This window comes from Solea solea, chromosome 13 (genome assembly GCF_958295425.1).
Source record: "Solea solea chromosome 13, fSolSol10.1, whole genome shotgun sequence".
Lineage (NCBI taxonomy): Eukaryota > Metazoa > Chordata > Actinopteri > Pleuronectiformes > Soleidae > Solea > Solea solea.
The window spans coordinates 14450585-14473942 of record NC_081146.1 but is presented as its reverse complement, the minus strand read 5'-3'; the positions used below and the strand labels follow the sequence as shown (position 1 = coordinate 14473942).

The following is a 23358-nucleotide window of genomic DNA, read 5'->3' as shown; positions in this document are numbered from 1 at the left end:
GGCAGCACATTACCTGTACCTCCATCTTTTACAACACCCACATTAAGCGACTGAACACTGACTAAAGGACTTTTAACGCATATTTTAAATTATCTATGTGATTTATCAACTCACTTACTACAGAGCCAAATAGAAAGTAATTGCAAAATGAATAGCCACTATTCTGTGATCTTAGAACAAAAGAGAGATCACACTTTTCCTTTAAAAGAACCTCGGCTATGCTCATAGATCACTAATAATTTTAATGACTGAATCTGGTTTCTAAAGGAGTCAGGGAATATGATTAATCTAACAATATTTTTGAAGAAATTGCCCCTTTAACAATACATGTATTGTTTGATCAGTTAAGTCAATAATACAATTCATTTCCTGAACTCTGATTTTCTCCTATTTAAACTAGGAAAACAGTAATGGGTCATTTTTTTGATGTATTTCCTTAATGAGAGAGGGTTAATTTACCTCACAAGCATATCCAAATACATTATTAATAGTTTTCAGGACTCACTGACAATCACTGACCCACAAACTAATGAAAAATATACTGAATGACTGTGCTTTATTGCGTATAGGTCTATTAAAAAATGGTTACGAACACAACAAGCCATCTCTTGAGATATTTGACAGTTGACATTTGTCCTCTTTCGGTTTCTTCCTTTAGGGGTCGCCACGGCGAAATCATCTGCCACCCGAAATGAACAGACACCCAAATTCTTAAAAAAAGAAAAGACTGTGTGTAATCAAGTTTAATAAATACTACTACTATTTGTTCTGTGCAGTGTTTATTATTTATTGTTGTGTGTTTTAAATCAAATCAAATCACTGTGTGGCAGCTCTGACACCATTTATTATTGCATACATTAAATATTATAAATAAACTCTGAACTGACACATATCTGATGTTCTCCATTGATCTTACTCAGATATGGTGTTTTCAGGGCTATGTGGACACAGATATTCAATCGTCTATTCCGGCTTTCAAATCAGACGTGTCTTTTCAGTATGAGGTCCTAGATTGAATAAATATCAAATAAGTGACCATGTGACATGAGCAAGAACAAGAACTTCTGTCTTTGCCCAGCACTGGTAGCAACATGCGTATAGCCAAACAAAAATGCACATGCATGCTATTTCAGATGACAGCTGCTTTCACATGAAAGTCAGACACAAGACACTTGCAAGTGAGACTGTGAACAGTCAAATCTGACTGTATTGAGTTGGAACTGAATCAGAAATGAATGTGAACGTTGCCTGAATTTGTCTTTTGAACTATTGTGAATAATACATGTATTGTACTGTTATTGTGGACTACTTTTGACTTATTTTAAAATAGGTACAGTTGGTTATTTGTTCTGTTGTTCAAATCAATCCAAACAATTGAACTCAGTTACGTTGGGGGTGATTATGTTGTGTTTACAGGTAGAGAGACATTTTTTCACAGCCCACGTCAACTTGGAATCGGATTTCCCTTTTCTAGTCAGCCGGAACTTCATTCAATTGTGTATTCATACTCTCCTGTGGAAGGAAGTGATGTTTGGTTTGCCTGATATTGTGATATCAACTACAATATACAACAAGGATGCGTGCTGATATGTGGTACAATATATACATGTATGTATAAACGCATGGGACTGTTTAATTACAGATTTATCTCAGTGTGGTTTCTATTTCATTTCAACGCGCGGCAGGATATGTGACGACTGGAGCTGTTCTTCGGGCTATATATAAGCGCCGCCATCTTATATTTTCCAGTCTCTGCTGCTCGGCCGGAGTCATCGTTGAGTGACTAAAAAGGGAGTGGACGAGGGCTCCCGCTGACGCTCGCCTCACATTTTCCTCGACTTTTTTCATCCATTTCTAAGTGGTTTTTACTCTGCTGGATCCGAGTGGACGGAGGTGCTTTTACTGACAAGGGTAGGCTCCAATATTCAAACTCTCGACTCCACTCAGTTCCCCCCTCTTTTCTCACCGGGCTCCGTGAATGCACTCAGGAATGAAGACGGGTTGTTGTGTGCGGGCCGGCCGGGAATGATGATGATGATGATGATGATGCTGCTGCTGCTAGCGAGCCAGCTGCTCTCACGGCAAATATTTGGGATCCAGCGGCCACTACCTATATCTGGAACATTAACATTTTGCCGGCGTTTATTGACTTAATGGTAGCGCAGCTGTGTGTTGTATACGGCGGCATTTAAAATTGGGTAAATCCGTGCCGTAGTTTTCATCGCAGCTCGGGTTTATTCGTAAACGGTAAATGAAGGTTTGGGAGTAAACGCAGATGTGTCCTCGCCCGTTTCAGTAGTTGAGGTTTGCTAATCATAGATTAGCCTAACCGCTGTTAAGCCAGTTGTGCTCCCGTTCTATCCATGTTTGCTCGGTTGTTTTTGCTATTTAGCTTCAACACACATTTAATTTGGGGTGAAGATACACGCCTGTTGAGTTGTGTATGCTGTGGCCAAGTGTAAACATTAACGTTTTCCTAAAGGCTGGTCGATTGAAGTTAAGTAAACTTCATTGTTGTTGACCTTAACGCAAACATTTTATTCCGAAGTTCCGTTTGAACTTCTTAAAAGGCGAAAACCGTTCGAAACTTTTAACTTTAAATTGAGTTTCATGTCCAAGGAGTTGCCCCCAAAGCGTAATGCTTAATTTCTACATTGTATTTTAGTTTAAATGTCCGCAAGTGTGTGTTTTTCTATTCGTTCTTCTTAAACAAAGACCGACACATTCCTGTGAGCCGCTGTGCTTTGGGAGGAAGACGAGGAGGAGTCAGGGAGTGTGAAATCTGAGTCACTGCTGCCGGAGCACAAAGTCAGGTCAGCTGTGGAAAATAAGTGGTACACTTCACGTTTATTTGTGTAAATATTGCTTGTTTTTAACAAATGTTAGCGGTAAGTGTTGAACACTCCCCCCACCGGCTGCGCTTCACGGGCGTATATGCATTTGTTTTGCGGGCGGTGGTGAAAGACCGACGGGTCGCATACGGAGAAAAGTTGGTTACCTCGCTGCTCCTCATCGTCTTGCCGATGGCTAGACCACGTTTATGTTAAATTACACAATGGTGGTGATGTGCTACGATTTTTTTTTCTTACACGTCATTTGCAATTTGCATCGGAAGTCATGATTTCATGAAATAAACGTGCCAACCCCCCCCCCCCCCCCCCACCATTGTCCAGGTTTAGTAACCAACAATCGCATACAGTTAAATTGTGATGTGTTAATTGAACACGTATCTCATCGAAACGACTGATTTGTCTTTTCGAATATATAGTCTAACAGTAGTCGTAAGAAATGTGGTCTTATCACAATCCTAATTTGAGAATTTGATAAGTTTGTCATCCTTTAAAAGTCTCAACCCCCCAAAACACGAGTAATTCAGCCACTGTTTTTAAGCCTCTGCAACTACCTTGGAGATCAGTATATTCACATAATTACTATATTAATATAATATAATAATAGAATATTGTATTTCCATACCCCAGAAATCACCGTATTGTCTTTGACCCTTTCTTAAAATACCAACTAGTCTTTATGTTGCCCCCCTGTAAAAAAAAAAAAAAAAAAAAAAAAAAAACCCGGTCAGATTACGCAATGGAACAACATTTTGACGAACATGTCATCTTGTCATCAGAGTTAGTTTTTTTTTTTTAAAGATGGAAGTGGGTGTATAGCCTATATCTGAGACCGGTAGTGGTAAGTTTTGAGGTGATTCACTTGCAAGAAGTCTGTTATCATGGTATTTCCATCACCTAATGTAACTTGTGTTTTGCTTTAACCTGTGGCAATGGAAAGCTTACTTGTAGGTCTGGGTGCACATTTTAAAATGCATCTGATAAAAATGATATGTTTAACAGTGGATTGAAGGTGTTGTTTTCTAATTTAGGGTAACAAGTAGGTATTTTCTACTTCTTGTGTCTCTCATGCCATTAATCATTATTTCTCAATCTTGACAAATAAGCAATCAAATGAATTAGAGTCATCCTAATGAGGAGGAAGTTGCTTGGATGTTTTGAGGGGCTCCTGTTTCCACATGAACATTTTGTTATTGTGCAGTTGAGACACTGCAGCAGCTGTGGGCATTGAGCTCATTGTACTGTTGGAAGCCAGCAGCCTGAGTGCTGCTGACCCTGCACATTGAAGCCTGTGGCAGCTTCTGCCTCTCATCCTAGTAATACTGCTTGTTTGGGTCATTACCTTATATGGATGTATTGAACTCACTGTTTTTTTTTTTTATTTCTGGAGAAAATTGGTTGTGAAGTTAAGATGATATTTGCTTTTAGCCCTTTAAAATTCCCCTCAACTTTTTTAACTTGAGGACTTAATATTTCCTCCAGCAAATTCATTTTACATAAATTGTTTAAATGGCAATATACTGGGCCAAATGAGTGGATTGCGATTAGAGTAAATGTATTCATATAGGGGTGTATTTATTTTGGAAAAAAACAATAGGATGCAGTTCATTTTATGTATGGTCAATGGTAAGAGTGAATTGAACCAATTTTTGACAGTATCACTCATAGATGCTGTCTGGATAGCTTTAGTAGAATGTTTTCATAAAATTGGAATAGGATTTGAGCATTTAGTTGTGCCCACTGCAAACCAACCTTTTTTGGAGTAGTCTATTTAAGGTTTCTACAAATAAATAGGAAACAGTGGGATCACAGGGCAGCAGTGAGAATGAGGATTTGTTTTTCTGTAACAGCATCTGTCCCTTTTGTTGGGTTGGAGATGTTAAGCAAGCAACATTTCCCACATATTTTGTAGTTACATGCTTACTTGGCTGGTTGCTGATATTAAACTCTAAAAGCATATTAGACTTGTGTAGGTGTCACACAAGACCTGCAATAACAAATGGGGATGTCTTAATTTGTATGTAGGAGTTCAAGTGAAAGTCTCTTGATAGTTGTCAGTCATCTGGCTTAGTTCTTAATCATGACTGATATTAAGTGATATATTCAATTTAGCCAGAGCCATGTGGTAAATCCTGCTGTTCAAAGAGTCATGGTTTTTGTTGTGTATGTAAAATAAAGTTTTTTGCAGAGTATTTAATTTCTAGATTTTTACACATTGTTCTTACTTCATCCAGATCTGCCCATGGCTGTGATTGTATTGTCCATGCTCTGACTATAGCCAGTGTAAAGAGTGCATGGTTTGCTTGAGGTGTTTTTTTAGAAACAACCTTCCAGCAGAAACACTTTTTCTCTTTCATTTCCATGTTTGTCATTGACACATTAATGCACTCTGGCTTCCTCAGCTCTCTTGAGTGTGTGTGTGTGTGTGTGTGTGTGTGTGTGCGTGTGCAAAATAGGACAATCATCTGACTCGCGTGACTGTCACTCATTAGTAATCTGGTTTCAGTCAGAGGAGGCACAGCTCTACATATTGTATTTCACATGTGGTTTCAAAGAAAAACCTCTTTTAGATTTTTGCGATGAGGTTACAAGCCTGATATCTAAGAACTCTTACTATAATGACTTTTGTGTTAACAATCAGAGTTTGACTTCAGGGTAAGGCTGCTATTTGTGCCTCTCAATTGCAGACCAGACTTTACTTGTTTGGCCATCAAAACTATCATTGGCTCAGTTTCCAAAGCCAGACATAAGCAACCACATTTTCCACCAGCATAAATGATAAATGGTTTCACTGTTCACTTTGATTGTATGTTTGATTTCAAGCAGCTCTGTATGGGGCATATGGCTCCCATTAGGGCAAGGCTAGGTTATGTGAGGGCAGGCCTGCAAACCTCTGGAGGATGGCGTGTGAACAGTGAGTTTGAGTTGGTGTTTTTGTGGTTGGAAGCAGCAGTTTTGGAGCCTGACTCAAGATAGTTTTAATGACACAGCTGAAGCGGGTGGTGTGGGTGTGAGAGGAGGGAAGTAATTCAGCACAGCAGTTTTGCTGACCTTGACTGTATTTGCATATTGACAGCTCTTCAATACCACAAACTCCTACACTTTCACTGCTGCTCTTACCAAACTGATCTTTTCTACTATGGACTAGACTTTTGTCTTTCTGTATTGTGGTTTTTTGACTTTGGCCTTATCTTCTCTTTGGGTGTTGCATGTTATTTGCTTGTTTTTTGCCACATGCTGTGTAGTGTTTTGCAGGCAGGTTGATGGGCTAGACAAAACTGTTGAACCAGATATAGTGTCCAAATGTCTGTTGGTTAATATTCATAAATCTCCTGTAGACCACTGATTTGTCTCAAGAGTATGAAGGACTGTCAGTTTTAACAAAATGGTCAGAACGGGAACTGATTCATGAAATAATTTTTACTGTCTACAGTTTTTCTTGTTGAATGTATGAAGCTTTAGCTCTTGTCGTCATCCATTCAAATGTGTTGATTAAAATATGCCAAACCTACAGCCATCATGCAGCTTGTGTATTAAACTCTGATAGTGTTTATTTTCCTCACTAGTGTCCAGTGTCCCTTTTTTAATACAATCTGAAGTCAAGTCAATCACATCCTCGATATCTAGTTTGTATCAGCCCACAGCAAATCTTGAAACAAGAATAGCTCACAGTAAAGATGGGATAAAGGTTTCCTGAATCTCTAATATTGTTTGCTTGGACTTTGAAGGTATTGTGGCAATGACTAAATTTAACACCACTTTTAGGAGTCGTGACAACTATTTGACTAATTGATGAACTGTGTAGGCACTTCATGTATCTATGTATTCAGAGTTACTGTCCTCACAAACTACATCTGACCTTACTGCAGTAATACATCTCCACACTTGTTGCATCCAGCCTTGTGGAAAAAAGTTGCTGCTTGGAGAGTGATTCTATTATACTGACTTTCAGTGGGGACACCAAAAAAATACTACTATACTATATATTCAAGTTACTATATCAAGTTACTGTCATTCACTTTGTAGGAAAAATACAAGACTGAACTCAATTCTGAGTCAATCTGTAAATAACGGTGGGTTAATGTTTTGAATGGTGCTTAGATATGGTGTGTTGAGTATGCTGAGCGCTGGTACATGGACTAGTAAATTCACTTGAGGAAAGCTATGCGATTATCCATCAACCGTCTATTTAAGGCAGACATTAACTCTGTAGCTGCCATTCTCTTTATTTTCTACCACTTTCCTCTTAATTTGTACATGTCCAAACTGGTTTGTCATGACTGGATGGGGTTGGGTCTACATTTTCTTTTATGATTCATCTTGGAAGAACCACAGACAAAGTGTCTTAATATGTGTTTCTGACTAAGGAGCCACAGGCCCAGTTTCCCTCCTTTTTGGCTGAGAGTTTCTCTCCTGCTTTTTTCCATTTAATGTTTTTGTGCATTACAGTCATGGCGTTTATTTTTGAGTTTGAATTGAAAATACCTCTGTTTCAATTTTCCATTTTTTCTGGCTTAATCCCCTCTCGCTCGCTCGCTCTGCCTCTCTCCTGCCATTGCCAGTGTTTACTTTTCTGCAAAGTGAGGTTTCAGCTTCAAAGCCAGAGCAGGAATGTGTATGCCCTCCTCCCCCTGCCTCCGTGCTCCACACCCAGTGCTCCACTTCCCTGTCCTTCCTCACCTAAATAGTTGCTAGCTGCTACACTCTGTGTGTGAGCTGCTGTTTGCATGGCCGGCTGGAAAAGAGGAGGAAATCCAAGAAAGGGAGGAGGCAGGAAAGGAAGAAAGGCCCTGGAAAGTCTGGGTTGTTTTGTTTTTAACCAAAACACTGACACTAATTCTTTAAGTCCTTCTGCTTTGATCTGTGCAGAGATCTTTTTTTTTTTTAATTAAATGGTGTTTGATTGCAAAGAAAGATGATGATGATGAACTCCGGCAGTTTGACTAATTGTGTTTTTGTGTGTTTTTCAGATCAGGAAGCTGTGTCGTTGCAGTTTGAGAACTGAACATGGCTTCCCAGGGTGAGTAAATATTTTTCAGATACAAATTCTTTGAACTTTTTGCCCCTTTTAGCTTTTGTTATATATATTTTTTTAATGGCATCTCTGACACACACTTTGCAGCCGTTCCACACTGCATCTTCTCCTAGTGCAGATTTTTTTCTTATTTGAGCAAACTGAATTAGTTATTGATTTTAGTTTGCTGTGAAATCAAACTTTACTGGTGCATGTTAGTGCAAGTTAAAAATCATTTCAGTGCTGCGTCTACGAACCACTGCCAAAATTGTATTGTATTGTAATGTACTGTACTGTAGGTGAACAAGCTGTTTAATGTTCTAGACTTGTTTACTCTTACAGTAATTCAGATTACCTAAACAGAACTCACTGCACTGTTCCTGACAATATGGGAACATAAAATCCCAGATTCATCCCCTCTATTTTAAAGGGAATAAGCAATTTTAATGACGATGCAAATGCTACTTGCAGCCCAAGATAATTGTAATTTGTTTCAAGACCTGTAATCAGGCCATAGAGTTTTCCCATAGATAAATGGTCTCGCCCAACATCTTTGTCAGCGCTCTGGAGATTAGTCTTGACTTCAAGCCTACTGCACAATATTTAGATTTGTTTTCACATACAACTACTATACAGTTTTATACACTGAGTTTGACAACCCTTTTTCTCTTTTTGAAAAACTTAAAGCTGATCTGATGGAGCTGGACATGGCCATGGAGCCAGACCGTAAGGCAGCAGTCAGTCACTGGCAGCAACAGTCCTACCTGGATTCAGGCATCCACTCGGGGGCAACCACAACTGCTCCCTCCCTCAGTGGAAAGGGCAATCCCGAAGAAGATGACGTTGACAACCAGGTCATGTATGAGTGGGAGCAGGGCTACAACCAGAACTTCTCCCAGGAACAAGTACAAGGTAAGTCACATTACACATTGATTTTAAGGAGAAATCTTGAAATTCGACGCAACTAAACTGATGTTCCATCTCTTTTAGACATAGATGGCCAGTACGCCATGACACGTGCACAGCGGGTGCGTGCAGCAATGTTCCCAGAGACTCTTGAGGAGGGCATGCAGATCCCCTCGACACAGTATGATGCTGCAAACCCCACCAATGTACAGAGGCTGGCAGAGCCCTCACAAATGCTTAAACATGCTGTTGTCAATCTGATCAACTATCAAGACGATGCTGAATTGGCAACCAGAGCCATACCAGAACTCACCAAACTACTAAATGATGAAGATCAGGTAAGTGTCTATGGAAATAGTGGCTCAGATTTAGCGCTCTCTTTTTCTTTGCAGTTATATCATTTATTTTTGTCTCCTACAGGTCGTAGTAAACAAAGCAGCTGTGATGGTCCACCAGCTTTCAAAGAAAGAAGCATCTCGCCATGCTATCATGCGCTCCCCTCAGATGGTTTCTGCTATTGTCAGGACCATGCAGAACACAAATGACGTAGAGACGGCTCGCTGTACTGCGGGAACACTGCACAACCTGTCCCATCACAGAGAGGGTCTGCTTGCCATCTTCAAGTCAGGAGGAATACCAGCTCTGGTTAAAATGCTTGGGTATGTGAAAAGAGGATTGTTAGATTGTAGTTGTGTGTTTAAAAAAACATGGAAAAATTGTAACTGTTAACAGAGTTACTTGAGTTGTGAGTATTTCCTGTTAAGGTAATAATCTGTCTGCTCTGCAGTTCACCTGTGGATTCTGTCCTGTTCTATGCCATCACCACCCTCCACAACCTCCTCCTGCACCAGGAAGGAGCCAAGATGGCTGTCCGTTTAGCCGGTGGTCTACAGAAAATGGTGGCTCTACTCAACAAGACCAATGTCAAATTCCTGGCCATTACGACCGACTGTCTCCAGATACTGGCATATGGCAACCAGGAAAGCAAGGTGAGATAAAGCAGTCTGTTTGACTTTCCAAAATATAAGTGCTGCACAGTGGCCATTGACATTAACACTATGTTCTCTCTTTCTGTAGTTGATAATCCTGGCCAGTGGTGGCCCTCAGGCACTGGTCAACATCATGAGGACCTACACCTATGAGAAACTACTGTGGACCACAAGCCGAGTTCTCAAAGTGCTGTCAGTCTGCTCCAGTAACAAACCTGCCATTGTAGAAGCTGGTATGTCACCTAAACATCCAAGAGATGGTTATATTAGTATTATATTGGTAAATAATATACTTATTGATGTGATGTTTCAAAAACATTATCTCTACTAACTCTATTTCCTTCCACATTTGTCCTTCTGTCCAGGAGGCATGCAGGCTCTGGGACTCCACCTGACAGATCCCAGCCAGAGACTGGTCCAGAATTGTCTCTGGACTCTGAGGAACTTATCAGATGCTGCCACCAAACAGGTGATGAGAACTGCCTCCTTTTACAAACATTTAAGATGTTTATTGGTCTGTAAAAGACAGTGAAATGTAGTTATTTACTAAGAACATTCAGACGCTGAATTTCTTTGGGTGTTTCCTTAGCAAATATGGAGACCGAAGGTGTATGAGTCATTTCCTCTATGCTGTTGTGACAATTGTCTTCTCTTTGCAGGAGGGAATGGAGGGTCTTTTAGGAACACTGGTCCAGCTGCTTGGCAGTGATGACATTAATGTGGTGACCTGTGCTGCTGGCATTCTGTCTAACCTGACCTGTAACAACTATAAGAACAAGATGATGGTCTGTCAGGTCAGTAGAGACGCGTGGTTTTTGAAACTGCATTTTTCAGACACATTTAACTTATTTTTTTTCTTGGAACTGTGAAACTTGGGTGTCTTTGTCTATTAAACTGTCACACCATCTGGCCCTCTGTAGGTTGGAGGTATTGAGGCATTGGTGCGCACAGTGCTCCGGGCAGGAGACAGAGAGGACATTACAGAGCCAGCCATTTGTGCCCTGCGTCACCTCACATCTCGACACCAGGATGCTGAAATGGCACAGAATGCTGTGAGACTGCACTACGGTCTGCCCGTGGTTGTCAAATTACTGCATCCGCCATCACACTGGCCGCTCATTAAGGTACACACATGCACAGACTTGCCAGCAGCAATCTGCCACATAAGCTGTTCCTCACACTGCCAGCCAGTCATTTGGCTGTTCTCTCTGTAGCATTTTTACTGAAGCATTTTACACTTGACCACACCTCGAAGCCAAAATAATGGGCCAAAGCTGTCCTCAAAAGCACAGTATTGTAGTGTAGTTGGCTACTAACTCATGTTGGCAGCTGATTTCCTTTGGGACTAGGAATACAGTTATTTGTTGTACATTAATAATACACTACCATACTGCTGTGTGTTGTTTAAACATGTAATAACCCAGTCCAATGTGGTACATAACTCCTGATTTGTAATATAATGTACATCAATTTGTATGGACACTCAAAATGATTATTGCTGCATTTTGTCTCCAAAGTGAGACATTCTCCTAAAGGTGCACACAGTTGTCAGTGAATAAATATTGATGGACATTACGTAATCTAGTAAAATAACATGCAACATTTTCTCCATCAGGCTACCGTTGGTTTGATCCGTAACCTGGCTCTGTGCCCTGCGAACCACGCTCCTCTAAGGGAGCAGGGAGCTATTCCCAGACTGGTCCAGCTGCTGGTCAGAGCACACCAAGACGCACAGAGACGCACCAGCATGGGAGGCACACAGCAGCAGTTTGTGGTAAGAAGAGCACATGTACATTTAACTTGAGCACACAAGCATGCAATTATGTATGGAACATGCAGATCAGTTATATCATTATTTTTTTGTAGGAGGGAGTTCGTATGGAGGAAATCGTAGAAGGCTGCACAGGAGCACTTCACATCCTGGCCAGAGATGTTCACAACAGAATAGTCATCAGAGGACTCAACACTATCCCACTGTTTGTACAGGTAAAATTCAAATTTGCATTGTGAAGCTTTTTTCCTGTGTGCAGTTATGGTTGAGTGACTTCATGCGACTAGCACGGCTATTTTTGCTGACCATGCTCTGTGTCTGTCTGTGTGTGTGTGTAGCTGTTGTATTCTCCCATTGAGAACATCCAGCGTGTAGCAGCAGGCGTCCTGTGTGAGTTGGCCCAGGACAAAGAGGCTGCTGAGGCCATCGAGGCTGAGGGAGCCACTGCCCCGCTCACAGAGCTCTTACACAGTCGCAACGAAGGAGTTGGTACGTACAGAAAAAACCCACACTTAATTACATTCTCTCATTATGCACATAATTGCTACGTTTGAGTAGAGGGAAGAGAATTTACTGGTTGTGACTAATCTTAAAACTCCATATCTTTCCCCAGCCACCTACGCTGCAGCCGTGTTGTTCCGTATGTCTGAGGACAAACCCCAAGACTACAAGAAACGTCTCTCGGTAGAACTCACCAGCTCGCTCTTCAGGACGGAACCAATGGCCTGGAACGAGGTGTGACAAAAATCAGTTTTGCTTTTCGGTTGTTTATCGGGATTTGTCACAAAATTGCCATATGATTATTTACTTATTTTGAGGCAAACACGCCTGTGGTCTAATGAGAACTACTGCCTCCCTGCTCATCCTCATCTGTCTCTGTGTTTCTCTGCAGACTGGAGACCTCGGTTTGGACATCGGAGCTCAGGGAGAGCCTCTGGGCTACAGACAGGACGGTAAGTCACCTCGCAACCTCTGACTGGCAGAGAGTAGCACAGGACAAGTCATGAATGAATATTAGAACCGTTAGAACGCCTGCAACAAGAACACAGTGGCTGACTTTATACCAACTGACCAGTCACTGGGGTTCTGTTCTCGATAATTCTGTTTCACATCACTATACACATACGACTGAAGTTGGTGGCGAATGTCAATGAAGCTTTTGAATTACAGATGGAAAATGAAAATAATGGCTGAACAATGAATTGCTTTAAAATCAAACTATGCAATTTGCATCAAGGCTACAGCTCTATTTTTTAATTGGAAAAATAAAATACATGCAGGTTTGCTGCTGCTTTCTAAATGTTGGTCATGTACCAGGACCAGGACTGTGAACTGATCAATAAGCCAAGGTGTTTGTGTGTTGGCTGTTATTGCTTTGCACAAATCCATTCCTCCATCACTAACAGCTTTAACTGGCTCTTGACCAGCACAGTGAGATCATAGAGGTGGTTTATTTGTTGACCACTGCAGATGGATTTTTTGTTTCCAATGGAAACAAAATAAACTACAGTGAATTGGGCCATGAGCTCAGCTAAACTCAGTTCAGTCTTTTTAGTTTGAGGATGGATGTGTGCCGTGTTGCTTTGTAGTGTTAAATGATGGTACTACTGTGTGATCGCTTGGTTTGTTAACATGCTTCTAACAACTGCTCTGCTTCACCTGCTTCTCCCTCCACCCACTCCTCCCTCAACCCTCAGACCCAAGCTACCGTGCCTTCCATGCGGGGGGTTATGGTGGGGACACAATGGGCATGGAGCCCATGATGGACCACGATCTGGGTGGAGGCCACCACCCAGGCCAGGACTATGCCCCTGTAGAGGGGCTGCCTGACCTGGGACACTCCCAGGATCTGATAGAGGGCCTGCCACCCGGTGACTCCAACCAACTGGCCTGGTTTGATACCGACCTGTAAATACCAAGACCAACATTACACTACACTTTCTACTAGGTAAGTAGGGATGGTACCATATGCGGTATTACTTAAATAAAAATCTGCAGTAGTCCGCAATGAACAAACCTGTTAATATTTCACCTTAGTGACTTGAAAATTCAGTCAGTCACTGGGAGCCAGCATATTTCTAGGCATTCCAAAACTTTCTAGTTTATAATATTAGGATTCTTGTTTTTCACTTAAAATCAAATATATGAATGCTTGGTAGCATGGACAACAATGGTAAAAAAAATTGCAACTTAAAATTAAAAAAATGAGCATTAGTAACACGATTTTTAAGTTTTTTTTCTTTTTTTGTACTGGTCCAGATGTAAAAGTGGGAGTGGGTTGGGGTGTTATGTGTCTAGACGGCTGTGGGGGAGGAGAGTGGATTTTACTCACAGAGGCTGTTGCATGGTCACTGCCTTTAATTGCAAAGCTGTGTGATGTGGCGTGTGTGATGTTGTTTTGATCCGTGTGTGAGGTCTTCACCAAAGCCCATGCTGTCTACGTCCTCTCTCCTCTGATTTTTCCACTCATTCCTTCTCTTTTTTTCAGCTGTATCATGTGATCTGGATGAACCTGCATTGTGATTCGCCCATATGGAGGAGGCGGGGTTTTCAGAAAGTGCCTGAAGAAGACTCAACAGCAAGCAGAGTTTCCTGTCTATGGGAACTCCATTGGGACAAAAAACAGATTTAAATGCGGTTCTGTTCTGGTCTCTCTGCCTGACAAGAGGCTGACATCAAATCCTGACAAGAGGCATGGATTTTGATCTCAATGATTGATTCTTTTTTCAAAAACCCTTTTATGTCTTTTGTTTTACTTTTTTTTTTTTTTTTTTACTTTTGGTTGTTTTACCTTTTTTTTATTATGTTTTCTCAAGTCTGTAATGGTACAAACTGATTCTGGTTTGCTTTTTTTCATTCTGAATTACGATACTCATTTCTTGTTTTTTGCAGTCCCTTGTATTTTAAGTCTGATAGTGAGTTTGATTTGTGGTAATGCTCCATCAAAGTAAAGAATCTGATCACATTTTAAATGGTGTCCAAACACTAAAGTTAATCAGTTGAATTGTATTCTGATTCAAGTGTATCATTGTGTAGCTTTTGTATAAAAAAAAACATGAATTGGAAATCATGGTCCAAATATCAAGCTATTTTCTTGCTTTAAAGGTGGACACTGATGTGTCTTTGCTGTTCCAAAGGGGGTGTAGCTGACCTGAGAGGGATGGGTGTGGCTGTGAAAAGGTGGGGGTAGAGGAGGGCTTTCACTGGTCTGATGTTACAAAGGGGTGGGGATAGTGGGAGGAGCTGGTTTCTGTAGCCTGCTGTGTTCTGAAACAATAAAATGGACTGTCATTTCACCTGGATGTCTCCATGTCTCATTTCACCTGAATACAAGAAAATGCAGTTTCAGTGTGAGGTAAAACTTTCTGCAGATGGGATAAAAAAAAAAGATAATCAGTCTGAAACAATGTAATTTAGGTTATACCTTATGCAGCAAATCTGACCCAGGGTTTAAACGTTGCAGTCAAGGAAAAAAAATTATGAAAAAGTTGTATTTAAGTTCTCATCGAGTGAGTAACTTCTGTCTCCCCTTTGCAGTGATAACTGAAACAATGACCCTCACTCTACAGTATTATCCAGCTGCAATACGCGTTTTTTTCCCAGTGAACCGATTAACGTCCAAGGTTTTAATAGCAGTAGAATCCACTTAAAAAACTTTTTACAAGCACTGCATTGTCATCAGTGCTTGTGATGTAAAACAAATCACTTCCTGTGTGCAGTGTGGGAATGTTGCCAGGCAGTACTACAGCAAGACACTGATGGGCATAATCCACATGTTGAGTATTCTGAACAGCTCTAATCATTTATGGTATCTCGTTTGTTAATACTCCTCATTTTAATGTATGAAACGGTGAATATTTAACTGCATCTTAACCTAAATAATATCATGAAATCATGAAAAAAGGTTTATTTCTCAAATTTGTTCAACCTGAATACCACCGTCTTTGCATATTCCATAGCAGAGATGTGGATAATGGATTACACACAGCAGCTACAACTGGGTCTTGTTTATTGTGTGAAATAAGGCCATCAGACAGCAGAGGTCGTAACAGAAAAACATTACAACAGAGACGTGACCCTCACTTTCACACAACAAATAACTGAGTAGCAAGGTGAGGAAAGCTGATTATCTCACTGTCAAACAAGTGTCCACGTCGTCCACCTGCAGGGACACGCAGTTTGGCAGGAAGCCATCTCTGTTCACCGTCTTCCTCGCGCGAGATGGTGTCCAAAAAATTCAATTGGTTTGACTTGGTGGTTGATATTAGACAGCTGTTTGCTACGGCTTAAGTGAGATTAGTCAGATTTGCATATGAAATCCGAACCTGGAGTGAAGAAGTAAAAGCCAGCCAGCGGTGACTAAAACTGGTGTCCAAGTTTGTTTTTTTCCAGAGGACATGGTGTTGGATAGAGGACAGACATCAGACCAAGTATCTCTCCCTCTCTCTCTCTCTCTCTCATACACACCTGTGTTCACAAGAGCAGGAGAATCTCTGGAGAATCCAGGTGATGGGGTGGTGACTGGCCTGAGCAAGCAGGAAGCAAGACACTCACTGACCCAGTAATCAACTGGATTCTTCTGAGGTTTTCCTACACGTTCTCACATGAGCTCATTCTGACATTTACTAGATAGTTTACTTTGGAGCTGGCGGTAGAGTCTCCAGAGACTTCCAACAGACATTTGTGTTCACACACACAGCCCCCCTCCAGCATGTCTGAAAAGCAGCTTTAGACTACGTGGCCCTGGTCACTGTATGACATCATAACTTATGGTAACAGGCAGTTTCAGTATGTTATTGTTAGTATGGAGGAGAGGAAGAGAAAAGCTGTCATGAACAGTGTTGTTCATGCTGCACTCAGTCAGCCTCCATCTTTGACTGGAGGTGTCCAGACAGCTGTGCTGACTGAACACCCGCACTGTAATCATCTGCACTCTGATGGACACTCGATGGGACTTTAAAATGAGCTGTCAAATTACTGCAGTGACAGAGTAATATATATTACTGTCAGTTATTCAATTTGAAAATGTAATAAAAGTCATGCAGACGAGAGCAAATGCTCTGATACCTCTAAGTCAAAATCCCTCACATCCCACTGGAAAACAGTCACCAACTACAGTGTAATGTGATATTTATGTCCATGTCCAGGCTCTTAACATTGAGGATAGGATTGCGTGATGTTTAACTAATTAAATAACAAAATATATGATGTCTGAAACAAACTAATGTAACATTTTTTTGATTATTAAGACACAGGTTACCTGATGAAACAAGGAAACTCTAAAAGACTGCAGACCTTCAACTGGCTGAGGGTTTGAAGATAAACGGCTTCTAGGATCCAGAAATCTCCTGGAGGATTTCAGCGGCCAGTTGATTCACATCACCCTGAGGCCTGAGACAAGAGCAAAACATTATTCAGCATTTTCATTCTTTCACACTCACGTCTTATAACGTAAATTAGGGCTGCAATTAATGATTATTTTCACTATCAATGATTGTGCCTGAGAATTAATTGGCTCATTTTTTTGTTAAAAATATGTTGATCAGTGTTTTCCTGAAACACAAGACGACGACATAGTCAAATACTGAGTTTGTTTACCATCATAGATGATCACACGAATGAGAAGATATTCATATTCAAGATGCTTAAAAATCACAGACCTTTTCATAAAGGCAAAAACAACACTCTGCCACCCTAATGTGTATACTGTATCCTTTAAAAATTCTTAGAAAGGGTTTACATGTTGTTGGTAGAACAGCTCTCACTAATGTTCTTTAGTAAAATGACATTATTGATATTCCAGCAAAAACACCTAGTCATCAAATCATAAAACCAGGAGACGGTTCAGGCTGAAATACTGAAGATGAGATCATGAACTGTCTTTGTGAGCTCTACGGAAACATCAGCTCAAGTGCTCTGAACATTCAAAGTACTCTCTGAGTCTTTAATGATGTTCGCAGACAGATGTGCAGCTGACTCAGTGTTTGTTGGAAAACGTGCTGCCTGACCACATGAAGCATGTGTAAACATGCTTCCGTTCAAAGGTCCCTGACCTCGGGAAACCGTAACCTCTCTTCAAGTTTTCAGAATTCTCATACAACATGACTCTAAACAGCAAAACCTGACACACAGTTCATCCTCAAACACCATGGTAAACACACCAACACTTTAAAATCCCTGTAAAGTGATTAAAAAAAAGGATCTCTTCTGACAGAAAAGTGTGATACTAACCACTTCGCCAAATCTGAATGATTAAACAGTAATCTCTGTATTTACTTCACAGGGACTTTAAGTTCAAATTTATTGAAACCATTAATGTAACAGACTGAACTGTTTATAAAACTACAGATTCCTTTGTTTTGTGTTTTGGTAAATCTCTTACTAAACTGTCAATGAAGTCAAAATGTAGAGAGCTGCGTGTTTGCACTTTCCAGAGCAGACATTAGTGACCTGCACGACTGACGGCTTCATGTTTGACTGACTACAACAACAAACTAAGGATCAGATTTTGGGCCCCCACCCCAACCTCGATTGGGCTTGAGGTTTTGAAAAAGCATTCCTCAGGTTGCCATGGTAAAGGCTGAATGACATCGTTTGGGTTAGGATCTAAGCCCAGACCTCCCCTCTCCTTCCCACTTTCTTCCATCTCCTCTCTCTACTCCACCTCCTCTCATCCCCTCAATTAAAACCAATCCTCAACCAGCCCCCCCCCCCCCCCCCCCCCCCCCTTCCTTCCTCTCCTCTCCTCTTCTCATCTCCTGCCCTTTCTCCAAAAACCTCTGCTCCCCTCCTCCACTCCTCCTACCACTAAACCAGTGGGAGTGTGCCAGTCTCTGCTACTTCAAAGCTCGAGCTGATCTCTGCTTTCATCTGCCAGAGAGGGAGAGGAGAGAGAGGAGACGAGAAGTGGGAGAGAGAGCATGAGAGCGCGAGCGAGAGAGAGCGAGAGAGGGAGGGAGAGAGACATGGAAGAGAAAGAAATTAGGAAAATAGAAAGAAATCAGAAATTGTGTGTGTGTGTGTTTGGGGGTGACAAAAAGGAAGAAAAGGGGGGGGTAAGAGACCAAGGTGAAAAGAAAGAGAGAGAGAGAGAGGGAGAGAGAGAGGGAGTGGAGGGAAGCAGAGGCTTCAATAGCAGGACAACAATATACCTTTATTACTAATCTGACAGGTTGTGTGTGTGTGATTGAGAGGTTGTATATAGAAGGGCATGGATGCAACTTTTTGGGTGTATGCATATGCATTAAGTGCATATGTGTGTGTGTGCACTCGGAGAACCTTTTCTGGCATAAATATTGACCTTGTCAAGACCAGTGGTTCTCATGGAGAAGAAAGCCTGGTCCTGATGAGGCAGAACCTAATTTCTGAGCAACTGTTTAATAGGTTTTGGTCCAATATTTGAATTGTGGTGAGGCTGTCCAAATGAATGGAAGTTAATGAGAGTCCTTTTAAGGATAGCTGCACGAACCTGTGTGTGTGAGAGTGTAAGAGAGAGACAGAGAGGACGCTGGTCTTATACATCAAAAGATCAAACCCTGCATGGTCGGTCGCCCTCAAAGGGAGAAAACACATTCATCCCTGATTCTCATGAAAGGTGTACAGATACAGAGATACAGATGTGTGTGTGTGTGTGTGCGTCTGTTTTGCAGTTAATATCACTTACCAAGTAAAAATCAAGTATCACACTGTCAGTGATATTGATGAATATCTGTCCATTCACATGCAATGAAGAGAGTGAAGCTGAGAGCTTTCTGACCTTGGTCACAGAATAACATGCATCCTGGTCTGAATGGACCTGATGTGTTCCTGAATGCATCTTCAGGTCCGTCTTTACAGGTATAAACACAAATCCATCTATAGGACACGTTAAAGAGCACTCCCCACCTCTGCTATAACATCCAGCTGTGGCTTTTGCCCACTCACGCTCGCACCCTTCTTGTCCTCTGACCCTCTGCAGTTATTATTTGTAGCTGCTGTCGTAATATTAACACACATGATTTCTTTATTCTTTGTTAAAATCTTTTTTCTTGAATCAGAAAGGTTTGCGAGTATTTGCACACAAAGCGGGTAAAACAAGATCACATGTGATTACAGGAGACGCATCCAGGTGTAAACAGTGGCCTGAGTATCTGCATATATTTCTGACTTGAAACCAGAATTTCCATCTTCTTAGTCCCCACACAAACTTTGCATTTCAAAAGCTGTTACACAAATGTTGTCTTAATTTAATTTCTCAGCTCTTTGAGAGCAATTACGTTGACACCCTGCCTGGGCCGACGCTCACATCCTTTAGATCAACAGCTGGAAAAATATCCGACGTGTAAATGCAGGTTTAGACATGCATAAAAATAATTTGATGAGGAACAGAGCAGACAAATACTCCAGAATTATTTAACACACACACACACACTAGAGATGGAACTGGGCACCTATGCAGACAGACACATATTACACTATACTCTCAATACAAAATAATAATTTTGTATTAAGATCTTTGCAAAAAATATAAATGAAGTAAGAATTTATATGCATACACTTCAACAGCAGTCACACAAACATTAACACACACCTGTTGGATGTAGTTATATCCTGCAGCAAACCTGCTAACTCGGCCCATTCAGGACATTCTAGCCAATCTGATCCGTCTGTCGTCTGCACCTTTATAAAAAGAGAGAGTGAGGGGAAAACAAAGCGAGTAAACAATAAAGAAGACATGGTCACATCAGTCTGCAGCTTAAAGGCAGTGGTCCACACTCAACAGAAGATGTGGTTAAGGCCCAATCTCATTCTCATTTTTAACCCCTACCTCCTTGTTGTTGTGGTTAGCCAAGCAACACATATTAGTTTTTTGACAGTAACATTAGTTTCCTTGGAGTTGATTAAAATGGGAAATATCTTATAGTCCTCCATTTGAAAATCCTGTTCAAGTATTCATTAACCCCAAAGGCCTTGTTTAGACTGCGGCCAAAAACAGATTTGTAAACATATCCTAACCAACTGTTTACATTACATATTGCAAGTGATCAGACCCAATCTCCGTGTGTCCACATGGAATTTCATAGTTACAGGCCGCTCCCCGGAAAAAACAAGTAGTCAGACGTTCAGATTGAAACAGAGCTGTAAAAATCGGAACAGAATCGTGTTCTGACACCACCTCCGTATGTGAATATGGGATCTTGTGTGTTATTGAGCCGCCCAGACTGTCAAAAAAAATCAAGCTAAATACAATCTGGACATGCTTTAAAATCTGAAATGGCATCAGTGTGGTCACAGGTGGAGACACATCCAGGATGCATGTTACTGCCAGGTGTGAACATGATGGATGTTAATATCAGGTGTGAATCAGGGCCCACAATATTCACAATTTAGATTTTTTTTGATGCATGACGATGTATTTCCTGTTCTCTTTTTAAGCTGAGGTGCTAAAACCTGTGTTTCACAGCATCACAACAAAGTGAATATGTGGAAATGAACCTTATGAAGAAACACCAGTCTCAGTTATTATGGCTGATTCACCTGCTGAGTGACATCACACTCATTTGTCAGAGCAATTTCAAGTTAATAAAAGTGGTGAAAATCCAGTTTAATGTGCAAGCATTACACACACTCTGTGTGACATACTGGCACCTTTTCTCACGAGTGCTCTAAGTTTTCTTTTATTACTTTTGTCATCTGAGCTTTGTGTCGTCCTTAAAAACCTCCTCATAATTATGTAGATGTATGAATTTATTTCAACATCCTTCCAATTAACTTGTATACTTATTTCTGGATTTGAAAAGTCTGCTCTCTCCCTTCACCAAATGTCTTCCCTACTTTATTTTTTTCTTCCATCTGTCATCCCTCTGGTTTTATTCATGTCCTGACAATAAAACCTGCTTGTAATATTGTCAAAGGTGTGTGGTGTGTGTTTGTGAATATTTACTGGAGTTGTTGGTGTGTGTGGGGTTTATTGGGTATGGACCAGTGTTTGGTCAATGGGCCGTCTCTGATCTCCGGTGACATCATCACCTCTGTCTCTGTGGTGACACAGCATGCTTGTTGCTAGGCAACGGGCTTAGGAGGAGGCAAAGATGCTCTCTTCACAAACACACACACACACTCCCTTCTTCATCTCTACCTGACCCTGATTCTATAAAACTGACTCAAAGTCAGACAAATGAGCGAGCAGACACGTTGCCTCTCAGAAAGACAGCACAGTGCTGCTGTCACAGCAGATAATAAGTTCAAACATGTGACAATGTACCTGACAGCAGTGTTTTTTTTATTCATACATGATTAGGACGTAAGATGTGTGTAAGTGAGTGAGTTAGACAGATTAGCAAGGAATTATTGTTTAAATTAGATTAATAAGTATTTATTGTCCCAGGGAGGCAATTAGGTTTGCAACAGTCGTCAGTACAACAATTAACACAATAAAATAAATGGAATATAAAACACTCAAGGTTTGTCATCATGTCACATACATCAGATCATATAAGCTCATTTAAAAATCTAGTCTCTTTTTGTTCACCACACTGAGGTAGCCAAACTGGTGCAGACATTAATGTTAGAAGATGCTCAGGAAAACAACCATTCATACAAAAGATTGGTTAAAAACGGGAAAAATCCTCATTAATGAAACGTGTTAAAAGACTAAACAAGACAGATAAAGCAGCAGTGGCAGAACAAGTATGTGTTCTGTATACTGCAGTTGAAACAGCGAAGTTCCTATCATGTCCTGCACTCATTTACCCTTAGTGTCCATGCATACAGTGTGTAGTGATGACTTCATCAGCAATCATGACACTATAGAAATCAAGTTTGAAGAATGGGATGACGATTCCAGATATTTTTACATTTAGTCACTGGTCAAACGTACCCCATCTACATTTTTCTGTCTTCAACATTCAAAAGTATCTCCATATAACTAATAAATAATAATATGGCTCAAATGTGGATCTTTAGTTCAATTCACAGCACCCTGGCCTTAGAGACGTGGCATGGAAACAAGCACTGACACTGGGCAACTGACTGATGGATAAATAAACTATCTAACTAATTAATCAAATGAATAAATACACGTGGTTTCCAGCTTGAATATGGAAAAGGTCACAATAATTGGACATATGGTTTGACATTTTGGAAAACAACACGGAGATATTTCAGCCTAAGGAAATGAGGGAGCTTCTTGACAAAAGTGTGAGATTAACAAGCAGTATGACAGGACAATGTAAGCAACAACAACGACAACAATGTGCTTTTCCTCATGGATTCAGTCTCGTCACACAGTATGACACTGTTTAGACAAAAATACTCCGGCAATCCACATTATTTCTGCTGGACAGGCTATCGTGAGTGAAGTGGATTTGAGGAAGATATGAATTGTGCAAATATATTGAGAGACCAGTCACAGAGCACAAGTAATTCAGTGTTTCTCAAGGCTGACTGTATAATAATTAAAAAAAATAACACTGACAAATCAAACTGCTCAAAAAAGGAAGAAATAAATTCCTCTTTCTCAAATAATTCCATCTGAATCCCATTTTTATTAAATTAGCATTCCCCTTTAAGATCTTCCAAGTTGCAACAGACAAAAAAAAAAGACAAGTTGAAAATTTCACTAATTCACTCTTGATTCATTCTCCTTCACTCCCCTCTTGCAGTTTCCAAGCTATTAGTGGGATCTTTGATTGAGATTAACAGAACCCTGAAATCAATGAAAGAAAATTAAAAAGCCTTTTTTGAAGGGCAGGCACTTGTGTGTATGTGTGTGTGTGTCATTGTGTTTCTGCCTGTGAAAAAGGATGTTGCGTATAAGGAGTGTCTCTTGTATTCTTTCAAAGCCACACA

At 40.7% G+C, this 23358-nt stretch overlaps 2 protein-coding genes across 4 annotated transcripts in view; one reads left to right on the top strand and one right to left on the bottom strand.

Moving 5' to 3' along the window:
* The first annotated feature begins 1745 nt into the window (after positions 1-1745).
* On the top strand, positions 1746-14825 carry ctnnb1 (catenin (cadherin-associated protein), beta 1). Its single transcript, XM_058647227.1, has 17 exons — positions 1746-1911; positions 7820-7869; positions 8551-8775; positions 8854-9107; positions 9190-9428; positions 9557-9758; positions 9847-9991; positions 10124-10227; positions 10418-10552; positions 10679-10882; positions 11374-11532; positions 11625-11744; positions 11868-12018; positions 12143-12264; positions 12422-12482; positions 13227-13477; positions 14018-14825. Exons 2-16 carry the CDS (start codon positions 7857-7859, stop codon positions 13439-13441), a joined length of 2349 nt encoding a protein of 782 aa, XP_058503210.1. The 5' UTR covers positions 1746-1911; positions 7820-7856; the 3' UTR covers positions 13442-13477; positions 14018-14825.
* ulk4 (unc-51 like kinase 4) overlaps positions 14275-23358 on the bottom strand; it is a 72984-nt gene continuing 63900 nt past the window's right edge. For all 3 annotated transcript variants that reach the window (XM_058647223.1, XM_058647224.1, XM_058647225.1), the window contains 2 exons: positions 20099-20187; positions 14275-16920 (listed from right to left, as the gene is read on the bottom strand). In XM_058647223.1, the coding sequence (XP_058503206.1) occupies positions 16860-16920; positions 20099-20187 (150 nt within the window). In that variant the 3' untranslated portion in view covers positions 14275-16859. The remainder of the gene's footprint in view (positions 16921-20098; positions 20188-23358) is intronic.